Consider the following 15,199-nt stretch of genomic DNA (forward strand, 5'->3'; position numbering starts at 1 on the left):
ACCAGATAAAATGTAACTAGATAAATTATAAACATAAATCAGGTGACAAATGTCTTTTTCTCCAAACAGAATTGCTACAATAATTCTCAAGCACCATCACCTGGTATGGGAAGGTGAGTAGTAAAAGCTGTTACCTGTATTTCTCAACTTCTGGCACATTTTCTGTATTCCCTGTGTGCCTGAGGTGCTCAGACAGCAGCTTTTGGGGTAATAGTTCTAAGGGTGTGGATTTTGATTTATTTTTTGTGTAATTATTCTGAGAACAGAGACTGTTGCTGTGCAGGCTTTGTCAGGCAAAAAAAGGGTCATTAACCCACAAGTTACTTATCTCATTGAGTTTTGTTGTTTACTTTAGTACTTTTCCCCCCAAAACAAGAGCTTTATTAGTGCTACAAGTCCAAATGGTTACAAGTACTTGCAGCACTGTCTGTCCCCTAGTTTAGCAATTTACTTCTGTTCTTTTAAACCCAAGGATGGACCTTTGATAAATCTTTCAATGAGTTTTAGGAGGGCATTTCAGATTTCCATTGTGTTATGTGCAATAATATTATATAATGTAATTATATAATGTAATATTATGGCAGTGTGGTTACCAGGTAGTTGTAATTTTTTTCATTCTTTAAGGTTCAATTTATTCAAACAATGAATTGAAGATTTTATTGAATTAAGGGGTGAAGATGTTTGGTAATTGGGTTTTGTAAGCTACAAGTAAGAGCTGAAGGATCCTCAGCAGTTACTACCTTGAGCATTTAATTTGTTGTAGGGCAAATCCTGATTTTTGATGTGTAAAGGGAGAGTGTTTGATCATCCCACACCCTCAGTGTGGGCAGAGGGGTCTTGGAGGGTGTCTCACAGCATGAGGTGTTGAAAGGTCATGTATTCATGCATTTCCAATTTAATCTTTCCCTTTGGGTGAGCAGCAAACCTGTCGGGATGCCGTCTCCAGTGTCTCCAAAGCTGTCTCCAGGGAATTCAGGAAATTACTCTTCTGGGGCAGCCAATCCTTCAGGGAGCGGGTCCTCGGTGACGATCCCGCAGAGGATCCATCAGATGGCTGCCAGCTACGTCCAGGTCACGTCCAACTTCCTCTATGCCACTGAAATTTGGGAACAAGCTGAACAGCTGGCAAGAGAACAGAAAGGTAAGGACTGGCACAGGTGCTTTATAACTTCAGGCATTCCAGAGGGTGCAAACACTCATGGGTTTTCGATTTCGGAGAGGCAGTTAATGGTGTCCAGGATGCTGAACCAGGTCCTCTGCAAAATAAGGTAGAAAGTTACACCTTGGATTGAAGGGATTACCTGAGCTGGGTGTTGTGGTTGTCAAGGTGGTGTTGGAGATGTAAAAATCTTAGTTGCATTTCCTGTAAATTGTTCGGTGTAGGAAGAGGAACTTGGTGTATTTCCCGTTCTGAAATTCTAAAGTGAAGTACACGTTTGAGGGGGAAAGCCAAGGAAGTTTGGCAATAGTTTAATAGTCTTATCACTTCCAACCAGTCTTCTGCAAAAGAGTAAAGAAATTTATTAGGAAAAATCTTTTTTCCTTTACTCTTCCACCACTCAGCCATCTCTCATCACTCCTGTTTCTCTTAATCCAAAAGCTTCACGCTGAAAATACAGGGCGGTTGGGTGTTGTATTTCCCATATTCCAAAATGTGCTTATTTAACTCGTGTTTCTGTTGTTTTAGAGTTCTTTGCTGAACTGGATAAAGTTATGGGCCCTCTGGTTTTTAACACAAGCATCATGACCGAGCTGGTGCGTTACACCCGGCAGGGCCTGCACTGGCTGCGCCTCGATGCCAAGTGAGGCTGGAACTGAAGGAACCCAAAATCAAACCCATTTTTCTCGCTGCCTCTGATTTCTCTCCACAACACTGTGTCATGTCAATAAGGAAGACTGCCATAACACATTGCTTAGTTGACACTAAGAGCAAGGAATGCTTTCCCATGTCTCCCATCCTCATTTGTGTTTTGTGTTTAACCCCAAATCAGCTGGTTCATGGACTTCTTCAGTATTCCCGGTTTAAGTTATTTAAATATTTTAAAATTTGCTACATGAAAGTTGTAGTTTTGCTGATCTGTCATGGATAGATCATTGGAATTCCAGTCACAATACACAAATAGTCAGTTTAAATCCTATTTATTTTAATTTTTGTAATTTTAATTTTGAAAAGCCCCATTGGGGGCTGGTTTTAGCTATTTCTTCTTCCCTAAATTTTCCCTTTTGAGTACTTAGAAATTAAACCTAGACACTTTATTTAAGTACTTTGTGAGCTTTGTTACTCTGTAATGTCTTGTGGTGATAGAGCCTGTAAAAGGAACTAGGGTTGATAGGTTCTAACGTGTAGGGACACCATACTTCTCATGCCTAATGCCTATGAGTCGACTAATAAATGACAACTACAGATTTATTATTGCAGAATTTGTACTAAATAGAAAAGTTCCAGATATTCTTCTACGTATTGAGATACTTCATTTAAATGAATTATAAAGAAATTTATATGGAGAAATATTTAGCTGGATCTGACTTGGATTGTTTTCAAGGCAGTTTCAAGCCATCGATTAACACTATAACAATCACAAAACATTACAGTAATTTGCATTTAATGTAACATCCAAGTAATGGTGTAGGAATGACCTTCAGTCCGATGGGTGCGATGCAAACAGGAAAGGCTTTGGAAAAGGACAATCTTGTGCTTTTTTGCATCTCTTCATTTAAAATACCTTTTGTTTCCGTGCTTGTCACTTTTTGACACTTACAAAATGGGTGAACTTTGTGGTTAAAACTCAACAGTAGTTAAATTCCTACCAGAACTGTCATTTGCATCTTTTCCATTGACTGAGAAACCAGGAATCTTTAGTAGAACTCGAGGTCCATTTTGTCTTCTTGGGGTCTGCTGGGTGATGGACACTACAGGCTGGCAGTGCTGCAGCCACCGTGGGGTGGAAGCTCACCTGCTCCTGCAGGGAAACGACTGTTCTGGTGCAGAATGGATCTAAAACTTGGCTTTACCCCGTGGTAATGAAGGTCCTGTTAACATTTGATGGAGCGTAACATTCACTCGGTGCAACACAAATGGTTCTGGAGTTGCAGTTGGCTGCTCTCAGAGTGCAAACCAAAGTACCTTTCACATGAGGTGCTTGTCTGAGTAAAAGGTTTCAAATGCTACTGCTTTCAGTATTGCTTAGTGCCCCCAACATGTCTGGTGTGCCTTATGCCTTACTTTTAGATGAAGATTTTATGAACTGTTTACAAGATGTTTTACAGCAGGACCAGGTATACTGTATGCAGTGGTCTTCTGCAGTACTTGGGTAAAATTCCATTTCCTTTTTCCAAGTCCCAGTGTCTGTCACACAAACTGACTCATCGTGGTGGTCTCCTTTCCAAGAGTCCAACTCTGAATCCTTTGGAGTGAGATTGTGGAATGCTGCTTTGTTTTCTCTCCCATTGAACCCTTTATTCTGTACCAGATATGAACGTGCATGTTCAGGAAAATTATTGCACTAAATTTTTTGTGTAGGTGTAGTTAAGTGCCAAAATCACGGCAACCTCGAGAGAAGGAATAGAATTCTACGCTCCTTAGTACTGCAGTATGTCCTATGGGCTTTAAGAGTTTAGAAGTTTTGCAAATTAGTAACCTACTACAAGGTAGCTGCATATTCGTAGAGCTTCCTTTGCGTCCCAGCGTGTTTTGTACTTCCAGAAAAGCTTTGCTACGTCCGGATTGATACATTGAGTAACAGACCTGTGGTTTTCCCTGGTCGCTGAATTGACTCTTCAGGTCTGTTGGAGCATCCTTTTTATGGAATCACTGTGCAAGGTCACGTTTCTGTTAGTCTTTGCTGTTGGAGACAGAACTCTGTACCCTCAAACTCCCTGTCGTGGGCATGGGACACTGTCAGCTGTGTTTCCTTTCCTACTCTGAAGTGCCTCGCACACCTCTGACGCTGTAGAAATACCTTTGTAGAAGTTGCATTCATGGTTGGTTTTGTGTGTAGTGCTGCACTAGCCAGCATGGCTGTTCTTGGCTTGCTCCTTTGTGCACAGTCACCATTGCTCTCAGCAGGAATGGTCTCATCTCTGGGAATTTTTTTTCCTTAACTAGAGTCCCACAAATACCTTTTGGTGTCACGCTAAATTGGTCTCCTAAAAATGCATCGCTTATCCCCAGATCATTGGATCTTAGAAATTGTCTTCAAATGGACAGGAGGCTTTTTGCATCATGTCAAAATGTGGACCTGAGCTGGTTGGAAGTGTCCCAGCTGAACAGGGTGCTCCGTGGTGGAATATCCTCTGGAGTGCTGTCCCATGTGTCCTGTTGGTGCAGGAGATCTGCAGTGGGCTTGGTAATGGATCAGAAATGCCTTGTGCATCTGGGGCTGTTGCAAACAGATCAGTTTAACCTTCACAATTCCAAAAGCATATGTTAATTTGGGATCCACCATTGTTTCCAAGAGGAAAGTTATGAACTTAGTCAGATCTCATAGCCAAAAAAAATAAGCAAGTATGTCCTAGGTTTCAGTCCCTCTGCCCAAGTGAGGGGAGGGTCTGTTCCTGTCCTTCCGCACCTCCAGCACCACAGTGGGAGTGCAGGTCACTGCAGCACCAACACTCATCTCAGTGGTGACTAAGGAGGGACTCCCCAGCTTCTGGCTTCCCAAATCATTCCCTGGACAGGTGTGTATTAATACATATCAACACCGTAATCTTAATTCCCTCGCTGATCGTGGTCCCAGTTGGTGAATCTTAAGAATGGCTCAATCAGACTAGGCTTGCTCAGCTGTTTGACTTTGCTCTCAGACTCGCAGGTTCCAGGTGATAAGGTGCAACCATTTATAATTCCAAACAAATCTTCAGGACACCAGAGTAAACCAGCCCGAGAGTTTTGTTTTGATTTGAATCTCGTAGCCATAAAGCAGAGCGGGCGGATGGCTCTCCTTGGCTTTCGATGGCAGTATGCAATTTGTATTGTATGTGTCTTTTAATATATATGTATATATATATGACTCAGTCTGTCCAAAGTATATGTTATACTTGTTTTTAGATTATGGTGCAACTGACTATATTGATATATTATTTATTGAGTGCTGAGTCACCATCTTATTGGTGATAAATATTGCATATTATCCAGGAGTGCAATGTATATTCCTTTAGATTGCTGAGGCTTGATTGCTGTGGTAACAAAAAATGCCCTGAAATGTATTTATGAATGGCCCCTACACACAGAGAGTCAGAATTTATGGGAATGATGTAGCACTTGCCTGGGGCAAGTAAAATAAAGCCGTAGGCAGAGAATTATGGAGTTTGCCCAAATGGCAAACTGCTGGAAAGAGAGAGAGAAACTACCTTTGTTGTATTTAATGTAATTTTCTGAACAGATCTTTGCTGTCACTGCAGTGTTTGTATTGAGGCAGATCCACAAGGGCCTGAGCAAGTCGAGTTTGAATTACCCATTGGGGAGTAAACAACTTCCAAATTCTTACCTTTCCGACAAATCCTTCGGTCAGGGTTTAAATTTCTCCATCTGATGTGTCAGTGTTATGGAAAACCCCGTGTTTCCAATCAACAAAGTTAGTGCCAGACATCTTAAAGTACAGAGAGGAGCCAGAGCTTTTGCTCGCCAACTCACACAGAGCCAGAGCTATTCCAGGAGAGGGTTTCCCAAGTAGGAAAGTTGTCACTGGGGAATCGTGGTGTGTCCAGCTCTGATGCTGTTTGAGGACTCGGTCTGTGGTGCCATTTGGGAGGGGAAGGCAGGGAAGGAAGGGGCACCTGTGCCATCAGGAATTGCTCTCAGGGGGAGTGTGGCAGAGCTGGGTTCCCCTTGGACCCTCCAGAGCCGCTGGCTCAGCCGAGTGTCCCTCAGTCCACTGTCTGAGCAATTCCAGCTGCTGTGCTGCAGCATGGAGTGAGCTGGGCTGTCTGTATGTCCATGCTTCACCTGTTTTATTTCACCTGGAAACTTCATGGAAATGTGCCCATTCCTGGTGTAACTCCAGCCAATGTAGGAAAATGGCAATGCAGTGTTCCCTGTCTTCAGTTTTATATGCAACCCTCCTGTGGTGGAGCTGGGGGCACAGTGCTGCTGCAGCAGCTCCTTGGGGCTGCCTTGGCATTCCACATCCCAAACTCAACTCTAAGGACCAGGAATGACTCTTCAAGCACAGTTCCTGACATTTGTATCTGGTCCCCCTTTTAAATTGTTTTAAAAAAATTTTGTATATGGAGGATAAAGTGCTTATATATTTATTAAAAATCCTTTATCTTATTTGAAATTATTATTTGGTGAAGAAGGGGTTTTTCTTTTGGGGGAGGGCTGGGGGGGGAGGTAACTTTTAACCTGTCACTTATAAATGAAGCCCTGATTAATCCTACAGAAAGGTACTGTTAGTAACTAATGGGATGTCTCTGTTTTATGCTTTGTACATGACAAGTCCATGTGTTACATTTTGTTTTCTATCAAAAGATTTGGGCATCTGTCTTCAACCAAAACCTGAAAAAAATAAACAAACTGTGATTTTATTTGTTGCAATACATTTGAAATTTCAAAGGGTACTTTGGGGCTCAAAATTAGGATTTCTAAGTCAGTATGTGCATTTCACGTAATAAAGCTGTTAATGGTGAGCAAAGTATTATATACTAACTAGATTTTTTCCACATCTGTATAGTATATTCTATGTATTTTGTGGTATTGAGATTATAGAAAGTTTAGTGTCTGAAACATGCGTTTAATGTGTATTTTTAAACAAATTTATGGCAATTAAAATATTTGGAGAAAAGGGTATCACATTTCAATTTGTAAAGATCTTTTTAACTACTGTGTCATTAAAATGCTTTGTACAATGCAAAACTGTAACTGGAGAAACTAAGTTTAATAAATATCAAATAGATTTTCTGTATTAAACTTCCAATCCCCTGTGCTTGTATCTGTTTTCTGGGTGTTTCCCCTGGAAGTGCATTTTTAGGCAGACTTCTCTCTTTTTCTGATCCTAGTGCTCTGTGTAACAAAAGGAGAGCAGCATCCAGTGTGTTCTTATTTAATCCAAAGTGCTTTGCTTTGTCTTTCAGCCCTCTGAATTAACATCCAGCAGCTCAAAACAGCATTTTGATCAATTTATTTTAAAATAGAAGGTAAGGTCAGTGGCAAAAGTCAGTCTAGGACATGTATTTAAGTAAATTTGATTAGAAGTAATTAAGAGTAAATAGTTTTCCTTCCAGTTATCACTGGATATATTTGGGATATTGAAATTGGTATCAGTATTATCAGTTTGGCTCCCTCTTTCTAACAGGCCTTTATCTGAGCACTGATAAGAGTTCATCTGTCAGACTGAGGAGATGGAGCCTGATCTACTTTATGCTCCTGCCAGGTGGAAGGATAAAGGTCCAGCTGGATTTGAGCACCAGCTCTGCACTCACCGTCCACTCTGCTCACAGGATACAAGGAAAACCAAGGTGGTTTGCTGAATATATAATTTAATTCACACCTTCAAATAAATAATATGAACCGTTACAAAAAACCCAAACGAGGAGGAGAGGCAGAGCCCTTTTATTGAGCTTGGCCAGAGGCATCCTGAGGCACAGAGCGCAGCCACGGCAGGAGATGGTCTTGAGCTCTTGAAGTCCTTTTATCAGCACATGTGACAGAAATATTAAATATGGTTTATATTTGATTGCTTGAATCACTGTCCAGCTCCTGAGCAGTCAATAAATATGTCCCAAGTGTGTGGAGCATCGTCAGCAGTAACACTGAGGGGTGTTGTCATCATGAGCTCATGCCGAGGCCGTGGTGAGGAGGCAGCGGTTCTTCCTGGAAAAAAACCATCATGAGGCACTGAGAGCTGGGGCTGCCACTGAGCTGGGCTCAGACAGGTATCCCAGGTACATCCTCAGCAGTGCTTCCTGCGCCCAGGTGTTCCAGCAGCGGTCCAGCTCAGGTAGCCCTGCACACTGTGTTCACCTCTAACTCTGCTCAGTTTGTCTTGATTCATTTTCTGTTCTTAGCTTTACATCGTAACTCCAAAATGTGTGTTGCCCAGGGCTATAGGATCAGGTCCAGTGTAGAAATGGTACAGAACTGCAGTCCTGTCCACAGGGTCCTGTTCTGTCTGTACCTTCCTGTAGTTGCTGGTCCAGCTCAGTTCTGGGAATCAGCAGAACCTAATGATTCATTTCAAACACAGCATACAGCCCAACCGCCCTGTACTATTTATTTTTTTATCCTATTTATTTATAATAGAATATGAAATAATCTTATTTATAATCATATTTATTAATAATAGGATACATTTATCCATTTCTCCTATTTACATATAGTAGAAAGTGGTTATGTTCTACATTGTTTGTGATTTCTGGTATATATGTACAGCAGGTACCACACACAATCACCTTTCAGTCACTAAGTAGAAATTTAAGTATTCTATTTATGTATTCAACTATATGTAGCTGGACAATTTGCTCACATCTAGTGTTCATGAGAACTCAATCGTGTTTGATATTGTAGTTTATACTGTCTTTAGTTTATACTGTAGTTTATAATACTGTCTTTTAAACTATGAGCTCAGTAAGCACCTTTAAGTGGTTAATTTAGGGTAAGATGTAATACATGTTTTTTTACTTTTAATTAATACATGCTTTAAAGTGAACAGCATTGGCTTTAGGAAGGATTAATTTTAAGGTCTGTGGTTACCTAAAAGCTGTCTGGAGTCCTCTGTTCCTTTTTGCAAAGCCAGGTTATTTGGGGTTGCAGTGAAAGGACTAAGACTGGCAGTCAAGGAACTTGGACTCTGCTCTGTTTGCACTGCTTACAAAAGAGTCTGAGTCTGTTGCCCCATCCCTGTTCCTGGTATCTTTTTTTGTGAACTCTGGATCCCGTTTGGGTGAGACTAAGTGTGAACTTCCTTTCCATCACACAGTATTAAGGGTTGCTGAGTTACCTGCAGAGCATGGTGATGCACTCGCTGTTGTCCCTGCAGGAGGCTCCGATGGGTCTCAGGGACACTCCTCTCCAGAAGGGCGTCATCCGCCGCTGCCGTGGCACCCGGGTCTGGGGCAGGGATGCACCGTGTGCCTGAAACAGAGCCAGGGTGACTGTCAGCACATGAGGCACCTGTGGGTGGTTGCTCTGATGCTGAGGTCAGTTGTCTTAAAATTAATTGAAGCACTTGAAATGTTTCTGTTTTTCAGAACATAGCGTACTCTGTTAAAGTATTGCTTGTAGCCCGGCCCCAAAGAACTAAGTACCAAAATTAACAATGCTTTTTAATCTTGGGAGGAAAGGCAGAATCACTTGCTAAGTTATGGCTCAGAGTAGCCCAATATTCACTAGGCAGTTACTCTTCATTTTATGACATTGAATCATCTAAAAAAGCTCTACTGTCACCTCTAACTCCAGCCAGCTCTCCATCCAAATCATAGCAGCTTTCGTTAACTACCTGTCCATTTGAATTAGCTCTTTAAATAGTATATTTCTAACTGTTTATTTCAGTAGCTATATTTCAATAGTTGTCTCTCTTTACCTGGCTGAGCAGCAGTGAGCAGAGCAAAAGGACTGCCATCATTTTCCACCAGTGCATCTTCCCAGCGTGCGTTGTCACTTCGACCAGCTGTGGGCGGAGGAGGCAGGAAGAACTCTATGAGAACTTCCCAGGCTTTCAGCTAGATTTTTATAGACTTCATTCTCTTATCGTTACATCAGCTGCCAGTTATTACAGGAACAAAGTTCGGTTTGGAGCAAGAGGGAATTGCTAAGTCTACATCTGCTGAAGTGATCTGGTTCAAGGCCTGTCTCTTGAGCTAATAATTTACTCCCCTTCCACTTGTACTTTGTCTGGTCACCTTACCCATTGTGCCAACTGTTCCTTTTTTTAAAGCCTACCTAATATGTTACCAGAACTCCATAGTCTATTTGCATCCAAAAGGGGGGTTGGCCCAAATTATTATGGTCAAGACTGAAAGCCATAACCTTATTTAACATCTGTTCCACCCACAGTGTGTGCTGCTCTGAGTTTGCCAGCCAGGGGCAAGTGTTGTCTTGCCAAGGTTATTTGGAGCTGAGGATTGTGCTTTTGATTCTGCTTCTCACTCTTGGTACAGGAAAGAACCATCAGAAAATTGCTTAACCTTCCTTTCCAGGCATATGGTGCTGAAAAAGCAGGTGTAACACTTCTCAGATGGCTCTGGGAATGTAAAATGTGCAGTAACTCATAGAGCTCTTCTCTCAGGAGTCCTAAGGTGTGTTATAATCATCTCCAAACAGATACTGGAAGAAGCTGCTCAAGGCTGTCTGGAGCTGAGGTGCTCCATGTGGCAGGACTGTGGTTCCTCAGATGAGCTGTCTCTGTCTCTGTTCCTGTCACTCACCATCGGGCTTCCAAACGGTGCCAGCAGCTCCCATGGATGTGGATGGGCTGTTTGTCATTAAGAGGAATTTCATTTTTTTCCATTGTGGACTGAGATTGCAGCAGCAGAGAAAAGAATGTTTGAGCAGAGCTGTTACCTCTCATCTCCTCTGTCATCCTCCGCTTACACAATTCTCCCACTTGTTCCAGTGTTTGTGTCTCATCTGTGAGATCTTGTGTATCTTGTTGGATTGGGCTCAGAGCAACCTGGTCTAGTGGAAGGTGTCCCTGCTCATGGCAGGGGGTGGAACTGGATGAGCTTTAAGGTCCCTTCCAACCCAAACCAGTCTGTGGTTCTGTCTGGCTCCCACATCTGTCCCATGTGCCCCGAATCTGTCAGGTCAAGACATTTGTGACTGCAGAGTGACATAAAAAGAATTCCAACTTAATTGTGTCAGTGTGTGGGATTTTTGGAATACATTATGTTTTAAATTACTTCAAGGTGGAAGATATTATATAAAATAGTGAACTATCCTTTAGCTAAATTGTAAATACAGATCTGGATGTCACAGGCTCTATTTCTGTGATTGCTTAATATGAAGGCACAAGTGCCAGCGTGGAAGGCAAGTGACTTAGATTAAGATAATGCCATGCTGTCAGATGATTACCCCTTAGCCCAAATTTCACTGGGATTAAATAAAAAACCTTCCCAGTTTTTTATGAATAAATAAATAAATAATACCCCCCTTTTTTTATTTAAAACCAGTATACTGTCTACAACCAATATTGGATTATCTCTTCCTTTCCTAAGGTGGTTCTTGCACTCCTTCCTCTGCCCTGTTTGTATTGCTTCTCTCAAAGGAGGAAGCAAAATTTTTCATTATTTCTCCTTCCTGGATTTTATGACAAGAAGGAAGTGGGACAGTAAGTCATAGCATGTCAAGTAGCTGAATTTAAAAGTTCCTTTTACATTTAGCTGGGAATTTCCCAATTATTTTTCCCATTAAATCTTTCCTTTACATGCATCTGAGTTCTAATTTCTGCTATTTCCACTAGGCACTAGTGTAGAACAGAGAAAGGAGAACAAGACAGCAGCAGTAGCCCTGAGTTCATCCATGGAAGCACAGGATTTGGAATGACAGCAGAGCCCTCTGTAAGTCATCATCTCTCAGCTTTTTTGGCTGGGTAAGGCTGGTACTTTGTGATGATACATTAAAATTGTTGTGTGTCCTTTTGGGTCACTAATAGCATCAACATGTGCCTGTCAGGCAGCAAAATGTGCAAGAAACTGGCGACAAAAGGACAAAACTGAGTCAGTTGTTTCCATGCCCACAAGTCCTGGAGGCTGGTAAGAACCCACAGCAGAGATGTGAGAAAAGAGATGTTGCTCTGTTGCCACTTCTAATAGTTACCAAAGGGAGGACGAAAATAAACCAACAACTGAAAAATTTTTGAGTGCCTTGTTCAGATTCTGAAATGCCCAGGGACAGAACTGCCAATGCTGCGGGTCCAGGGGGAACCATCCCTGCAGGGAACAGGGCCTGTGTCTGAGGGGGAGGTTGGCTTGGAGGGGTCAGAGGATGGCTGGGCAGGGTAGCAACAGGTGGAGGAGCAGCAGGGGCAGAGGCCTGGACTGGAGCTGTGGGCTGACCCCGCAGCTCAGGGCTGACCCTGGCACGGGGCTGAGCCACCCTGGGGCCAGCACGTGGCCGCCGTGCCGGTGCCCCCGTTTACATTTGTCTGGCACCTGGTCCAGACACAGTTCAGCAGGGGCAGGGACCTCGTGAGAGCCCCAGGGAGTGCTGGCCTTCAGCAGAGCTGTGAGACAACACAGTGAAAACCAAGTGTTTACTGAGCAGAACTTCACAGGGGCTGTCACTGAGACCACCCAGCGGCTGCTCCGGGGCTCTCGGGGGCTCAATGGGCAGGACAGAAAGTTCTGAATTAAGTATCTCCTTCCAGTGCTTTAAGGGGGCTTGTAAAAACGAAGGGGAGAAATATTTTACACAGGCAGACACTGACAGGACAAGGGGAAATGGCTTCACATTGACAGAAGGCAGGGTTAGATTGGATGTTAGGAATAAATGCTTCTCTATGAGGGTGGGGAGGCCCTGGCACAGGTTGCCCAGAGAAGCCGTGGCTGCCCCATCCCGGGAAGTGTTCAAGACAAGGCTGGATGGGGCTTGGAGCAACCTGGTCTAGTGCAGGGTGTTCCTGCCCATGGCAGGGTGTTGGAATGAGATGAGCTTTAAGGTCCTTTCCAACCCAGGCAATTCTATGATCCTATAAATCTGCCTCTAGACACTTCTGCCAGCTGTCACAGCCAGATGTTGCTCCCTGCTTGCTTAAGCAGCCTAGAAAATACCAGTGAACCAAAATGCAGGTACATTTAAGCACAGAATATTTTTGCCAACACTTGCAGCACTGGCTAACTGGTTTTCCTGCATTTTATGCCAACCTCAGGCTGTGCTCGGAGGATACACAAGAGACTGAGCTTAGTCTCGTGCTTTTTAAGTATATGTTATGAGCCCCAAAATACTCAAGCACTGACCTCTTAAAACTGCTTGCCCCCCAGCTTCCTGAAGTGAGAGCCTGAGCATCTTTGTCTCCCAGCCCTGAGCACGTGGAGAAACTCACAGAGGTAAACGTCACTGCTGCCCTGCAGATAAGATAAACTCCCAGTACAGGTACAGGAATAGCACAGCAGGGAGACCAACGTGTTGCTCTGTGTTGCTCTGTGTAGGGCGGGTGCTTGAGGCAGTCAGCGGAACACTGGAAGGAAAAAATTCCGACAAAGGAACCAGCCAAGTGTTCTGGACTTCAAACAGTGGAGCTTGTTTCTATCCTCAGAGCCACGGGGTGAATTTGTCACCTATTTAAGTGACTTCACTACTTGCAGCTGATTTTTAATCATCTTCAGGCATTTATCAGTTATGTTTCTCCCTGTAGTGCTCAAGAAGGTTCTAATGCAGCCCATTAACAATGATCAGATATCAGAGTGTAGTTAATCACCCAATTAACATAACTAGGTAATTAGAATCACAGGATCAGAGAACAGCCCAGGTTGGAAGGGACCTTGAAAGATCAGCTAGTCCAGCATTTTGTGGGAAAGGAGCCCATATGAAGTTACCTGGCACCCCAGCACACCTCCTGAAATCTTTCCCTGGGCCTCCCCCTCATCCTGGGCAGGGTGTTCCAGGGACTGATTGTTCTCACTGGAAAAAAATCCCTTTGTTACATGGAGATGAAACCTCTCCTGGTGAAGCTTGTTCCTGTTCCCTCTCATCTTCTGGCCAGGGCTCCAGTGAAGAGAGAGGTCAGGGTCCATCCCCAATCCCAAGCCACTGTCTAGCTCATCCAGCTTTAATCAATGCCAAATCAGGCAATGTTTGTTTTTCACAGATCTCAAGGCTGGAGGAAAAATAGCAGCCAGTGATGGGAAAATAAATAGAACAAGGAACTGTCATTTCAAACCAGCCCTCACTGCACTTTATATTGAGGAATATTTCACAGAAACGGGAATCACAAAAGCTGGAAGTGCTGTACAATAAAAACATCCGAGCACATGGAACTTAAGCCTGATTATCTGCCTGTACAGAGAGAACCAGACAAGGGATTTGATGCTCCTCACCTTAAACAGCTTAAGACAGAGATTTCACACAAAGTCATGGGGCAAAGTTACAATTTATTAGACAAGACTTATCTCCCTGTTAATCCCTTTTGGCCATGGGAACAAGCACAGCAGGTCCGTAACAGTGCGGGAATGAGCTCCGGGGCCATGTGGTCACTGGTCGTGCTCATAGTCAGCCGGGTTCTTCCTCTTCAGCCGCTCAAACTCCTCCGTCCCCCAGGAATAAATGAGGTATCCGACTGCAAAGGCTGGGAGGGAGAGAGGGCAGGCACAGTCAGAGGACATGGGAATGAGGGGACACTGCTATAACGGGGCAATGACAATAAAGGGACACTGGAATAAGGAAACACTTTCAATATAGGGACACTGCAATGAGAGGACACTGAAATAAGGGGACACTAAAAGGAGGGGTCAGTGCAATAACAGGACACTGCAATACTGAGGAGACTGCAATGAGGGGACACAGGAATGAGAGGACACTGCAATAGGGGGACATTCACAACAAGGGGACATTCGATGCAACGAGGGGACACTTCTGTAACGGGACACTGCTATACGGGAGCATTGGAATAAAGGGATATTCACCATATAGGGACATTGCAGTAAGGGGACACTGGAATAAGGGGATATTCACAACACGGGGTCACCGCAGTGAGGGGACACTGCACTGCGCACTGCACAGACCTCCTGCGACAAAACACAGCGCCCTACAAACCCGCCATCTTCCCCGCCAGCTCCACATCCCCCCTCCCCAGATTTACGCTGCCGAGGGGGCACAAAAAGGGGGGGAATCCCCCGCTGTACTCACGGGGCACCACCTTCAACACCTGGGAGGTGAAGCGGCGCATCACGTTGGGGACGCCATGCGAGAAGATGTTGGGGATAGCGCGCTGCTCGAAGGGCGAGAGGCTGTAGGTGATGACATGTCGCACCCGGGCCAGGTTCCCGAAGTGCTTCCCCATGGCCGCAGTGTCACCTCGGTCACCGGGCAATGGCCGCCGCCCGACCCGGAACGGCCTCGGCGCCGCTTCGCCTTCCGGGGCGGGCGGGGGCCATGGCGCTCCCTCAGCGCTGCGCCGCCCCCTGGCGCCGCTGTGCAACCGCGGGTTGCGCGCTGTATTTGTAATAAATGATATTTGTAATAAAGTATGTTTGTGATAAGAGGTGTTTGCAATGAATTACGCGTGTAATAAGCGATGCTTGCAGTAAATTCTGTGTGTAATGAACGGGT

General features: G+C 44.1%; 3 protein-coding genes across 12 annotated transcripts in view; 1 reads left to right on the plus strand and 2 right to left on the minus strand.

The window, feature by feature from the left end:
• Positions 1-14,172, plus strand: part of AFF4 (ALF transcription elongation factor 4) — a 57,568-nt gene extending 43,396 nt beyond the window's left edge. The window contains exons 20-24 of one of the 10 annotated variants that reach the window (XR_010434503.1): positions 70-113; positions 921-1,141; positions 11,394-11,490; positions 12,913-12,978; positions 13,740-14,172. Coding sequence is in view for 8 of the 10 variants with exons in the window: in XM_064671676.1 (XP_064527746.1) it covers positions 70-113; positions 921-1,141; positions 7,290-7,477 (453 nt within the window). In the remaining 2 variants the exon portion in view is untranslated. Of the gene's footprint in view, positions 1-69; positions 114-920; positions 1,142-1,687; positions 6,912-7,068; positions 7,478-11,393; positions 11,788-12,912; positions 12,979-13,739 lie in introns of those variants that run through there. The other 9 variants (XR_010434504.1, XM_064671677.1, XM_064671682.1 and 6 more) reach the window with 9 other exon arrangements.
• LEAP2 (liver enriched antimicrobial peptide 2) lies at positions 7,532-9,667 on the minus strand. Its single transcript, XM_064671686.1, has 3 exons — positions 9,516-9,667; positions 8,934-9,067; positions 7,532-7,807 (listed from the first exon to the last, which is right to left on the minus strand). Exons 1-3 carry the CDS (start codon positions 9,570-9,572, stop codon positions 7,771-7,773), a joined length of 228 nt encoding a protein of 75 aa, XP_064527756.1. The 5' UTR covers positions 9,573-9,667; the 3' UTR covers positions 7,532-7,770.
• On the minus strand, positions 14,003-14,930 carry LOC135422496 (cytochrome b-c1 complex subunit 8). Its single transcript, XM_064671685.1, has 2 exons — positions 14,777-14,930; positions 14,003-14,216 (listed from the first exon to the last, which is right to left on the minus strand). The coding sequence occupies exons 1-2, from the start codon at positions 14,928-14,930 to the stop codon at positions 14,122-14,124; spliced, it is 249 nt and encodes an 82-aa protein (XP_064527755.1). The 3' UTR covers positions 14,003-14,121.
• Positions 14,931-15,199: the final 269 nt, after the last annotated feature.

The sequence above is a fragment of the Pseudopipra pipra genome, chromosome 15 (assembly GCF_036250125.1).
Source record: "Pseudopipra pipra isolate bDixPip1 chromosome 15, bDixPip1.hap1, whole genome shotgun sequence".
NCBI lineage: Eukaryota > Metazoa > Chordata > Aves > Passeriformes > Pipridae > Pseudopipra > Pseudopipra pipra.

What these genes read in the sequence shown, in the direction of transcription:
- LEAP2 (XM_064671686.1), bottom strand. Translation starts at nt 9,572, where the DNA reads ATGCACTGGTGGAAAATGATGGCAGTCCTTTTGCTCTGCTCACTGCTG. An exon ending in GCTCACTGCTGCTCAGCCAG is followed by an intron (nt 9,068 to 9,515) that starts GTAAAGAGAGAC and finishes GCTCTGTTTCAG; the next exon opens with GCACACGGTGCATCCCTGCC. An exon ending in TGCATCACCATGCTCTGCAG is followed by an intron (nt 7,808 to 8,933) that starts GTAACTCAGCAA and finishes GTTTTTTTCCAG; the next exon opens with GAAGAACCGCTGCCTCCTCA.
- LOC135422496 (XM_064671685.1), bottom strand. Translation starts at nt 14,930, where the DNA reads ATGGGGAAGCACTTCGGGAACCTGGCCCGGGTGCGACATGTCATCACC. An exon ending in GGTGTTGAAGGTGGTGCCCC is followed by an intron (nt 14,217 to 14,776) that starts GTGAGTACAGCG and finishes TCTCCCTCCCAG; the next exon opens with CCTTTGCAGTCGGATACCTC.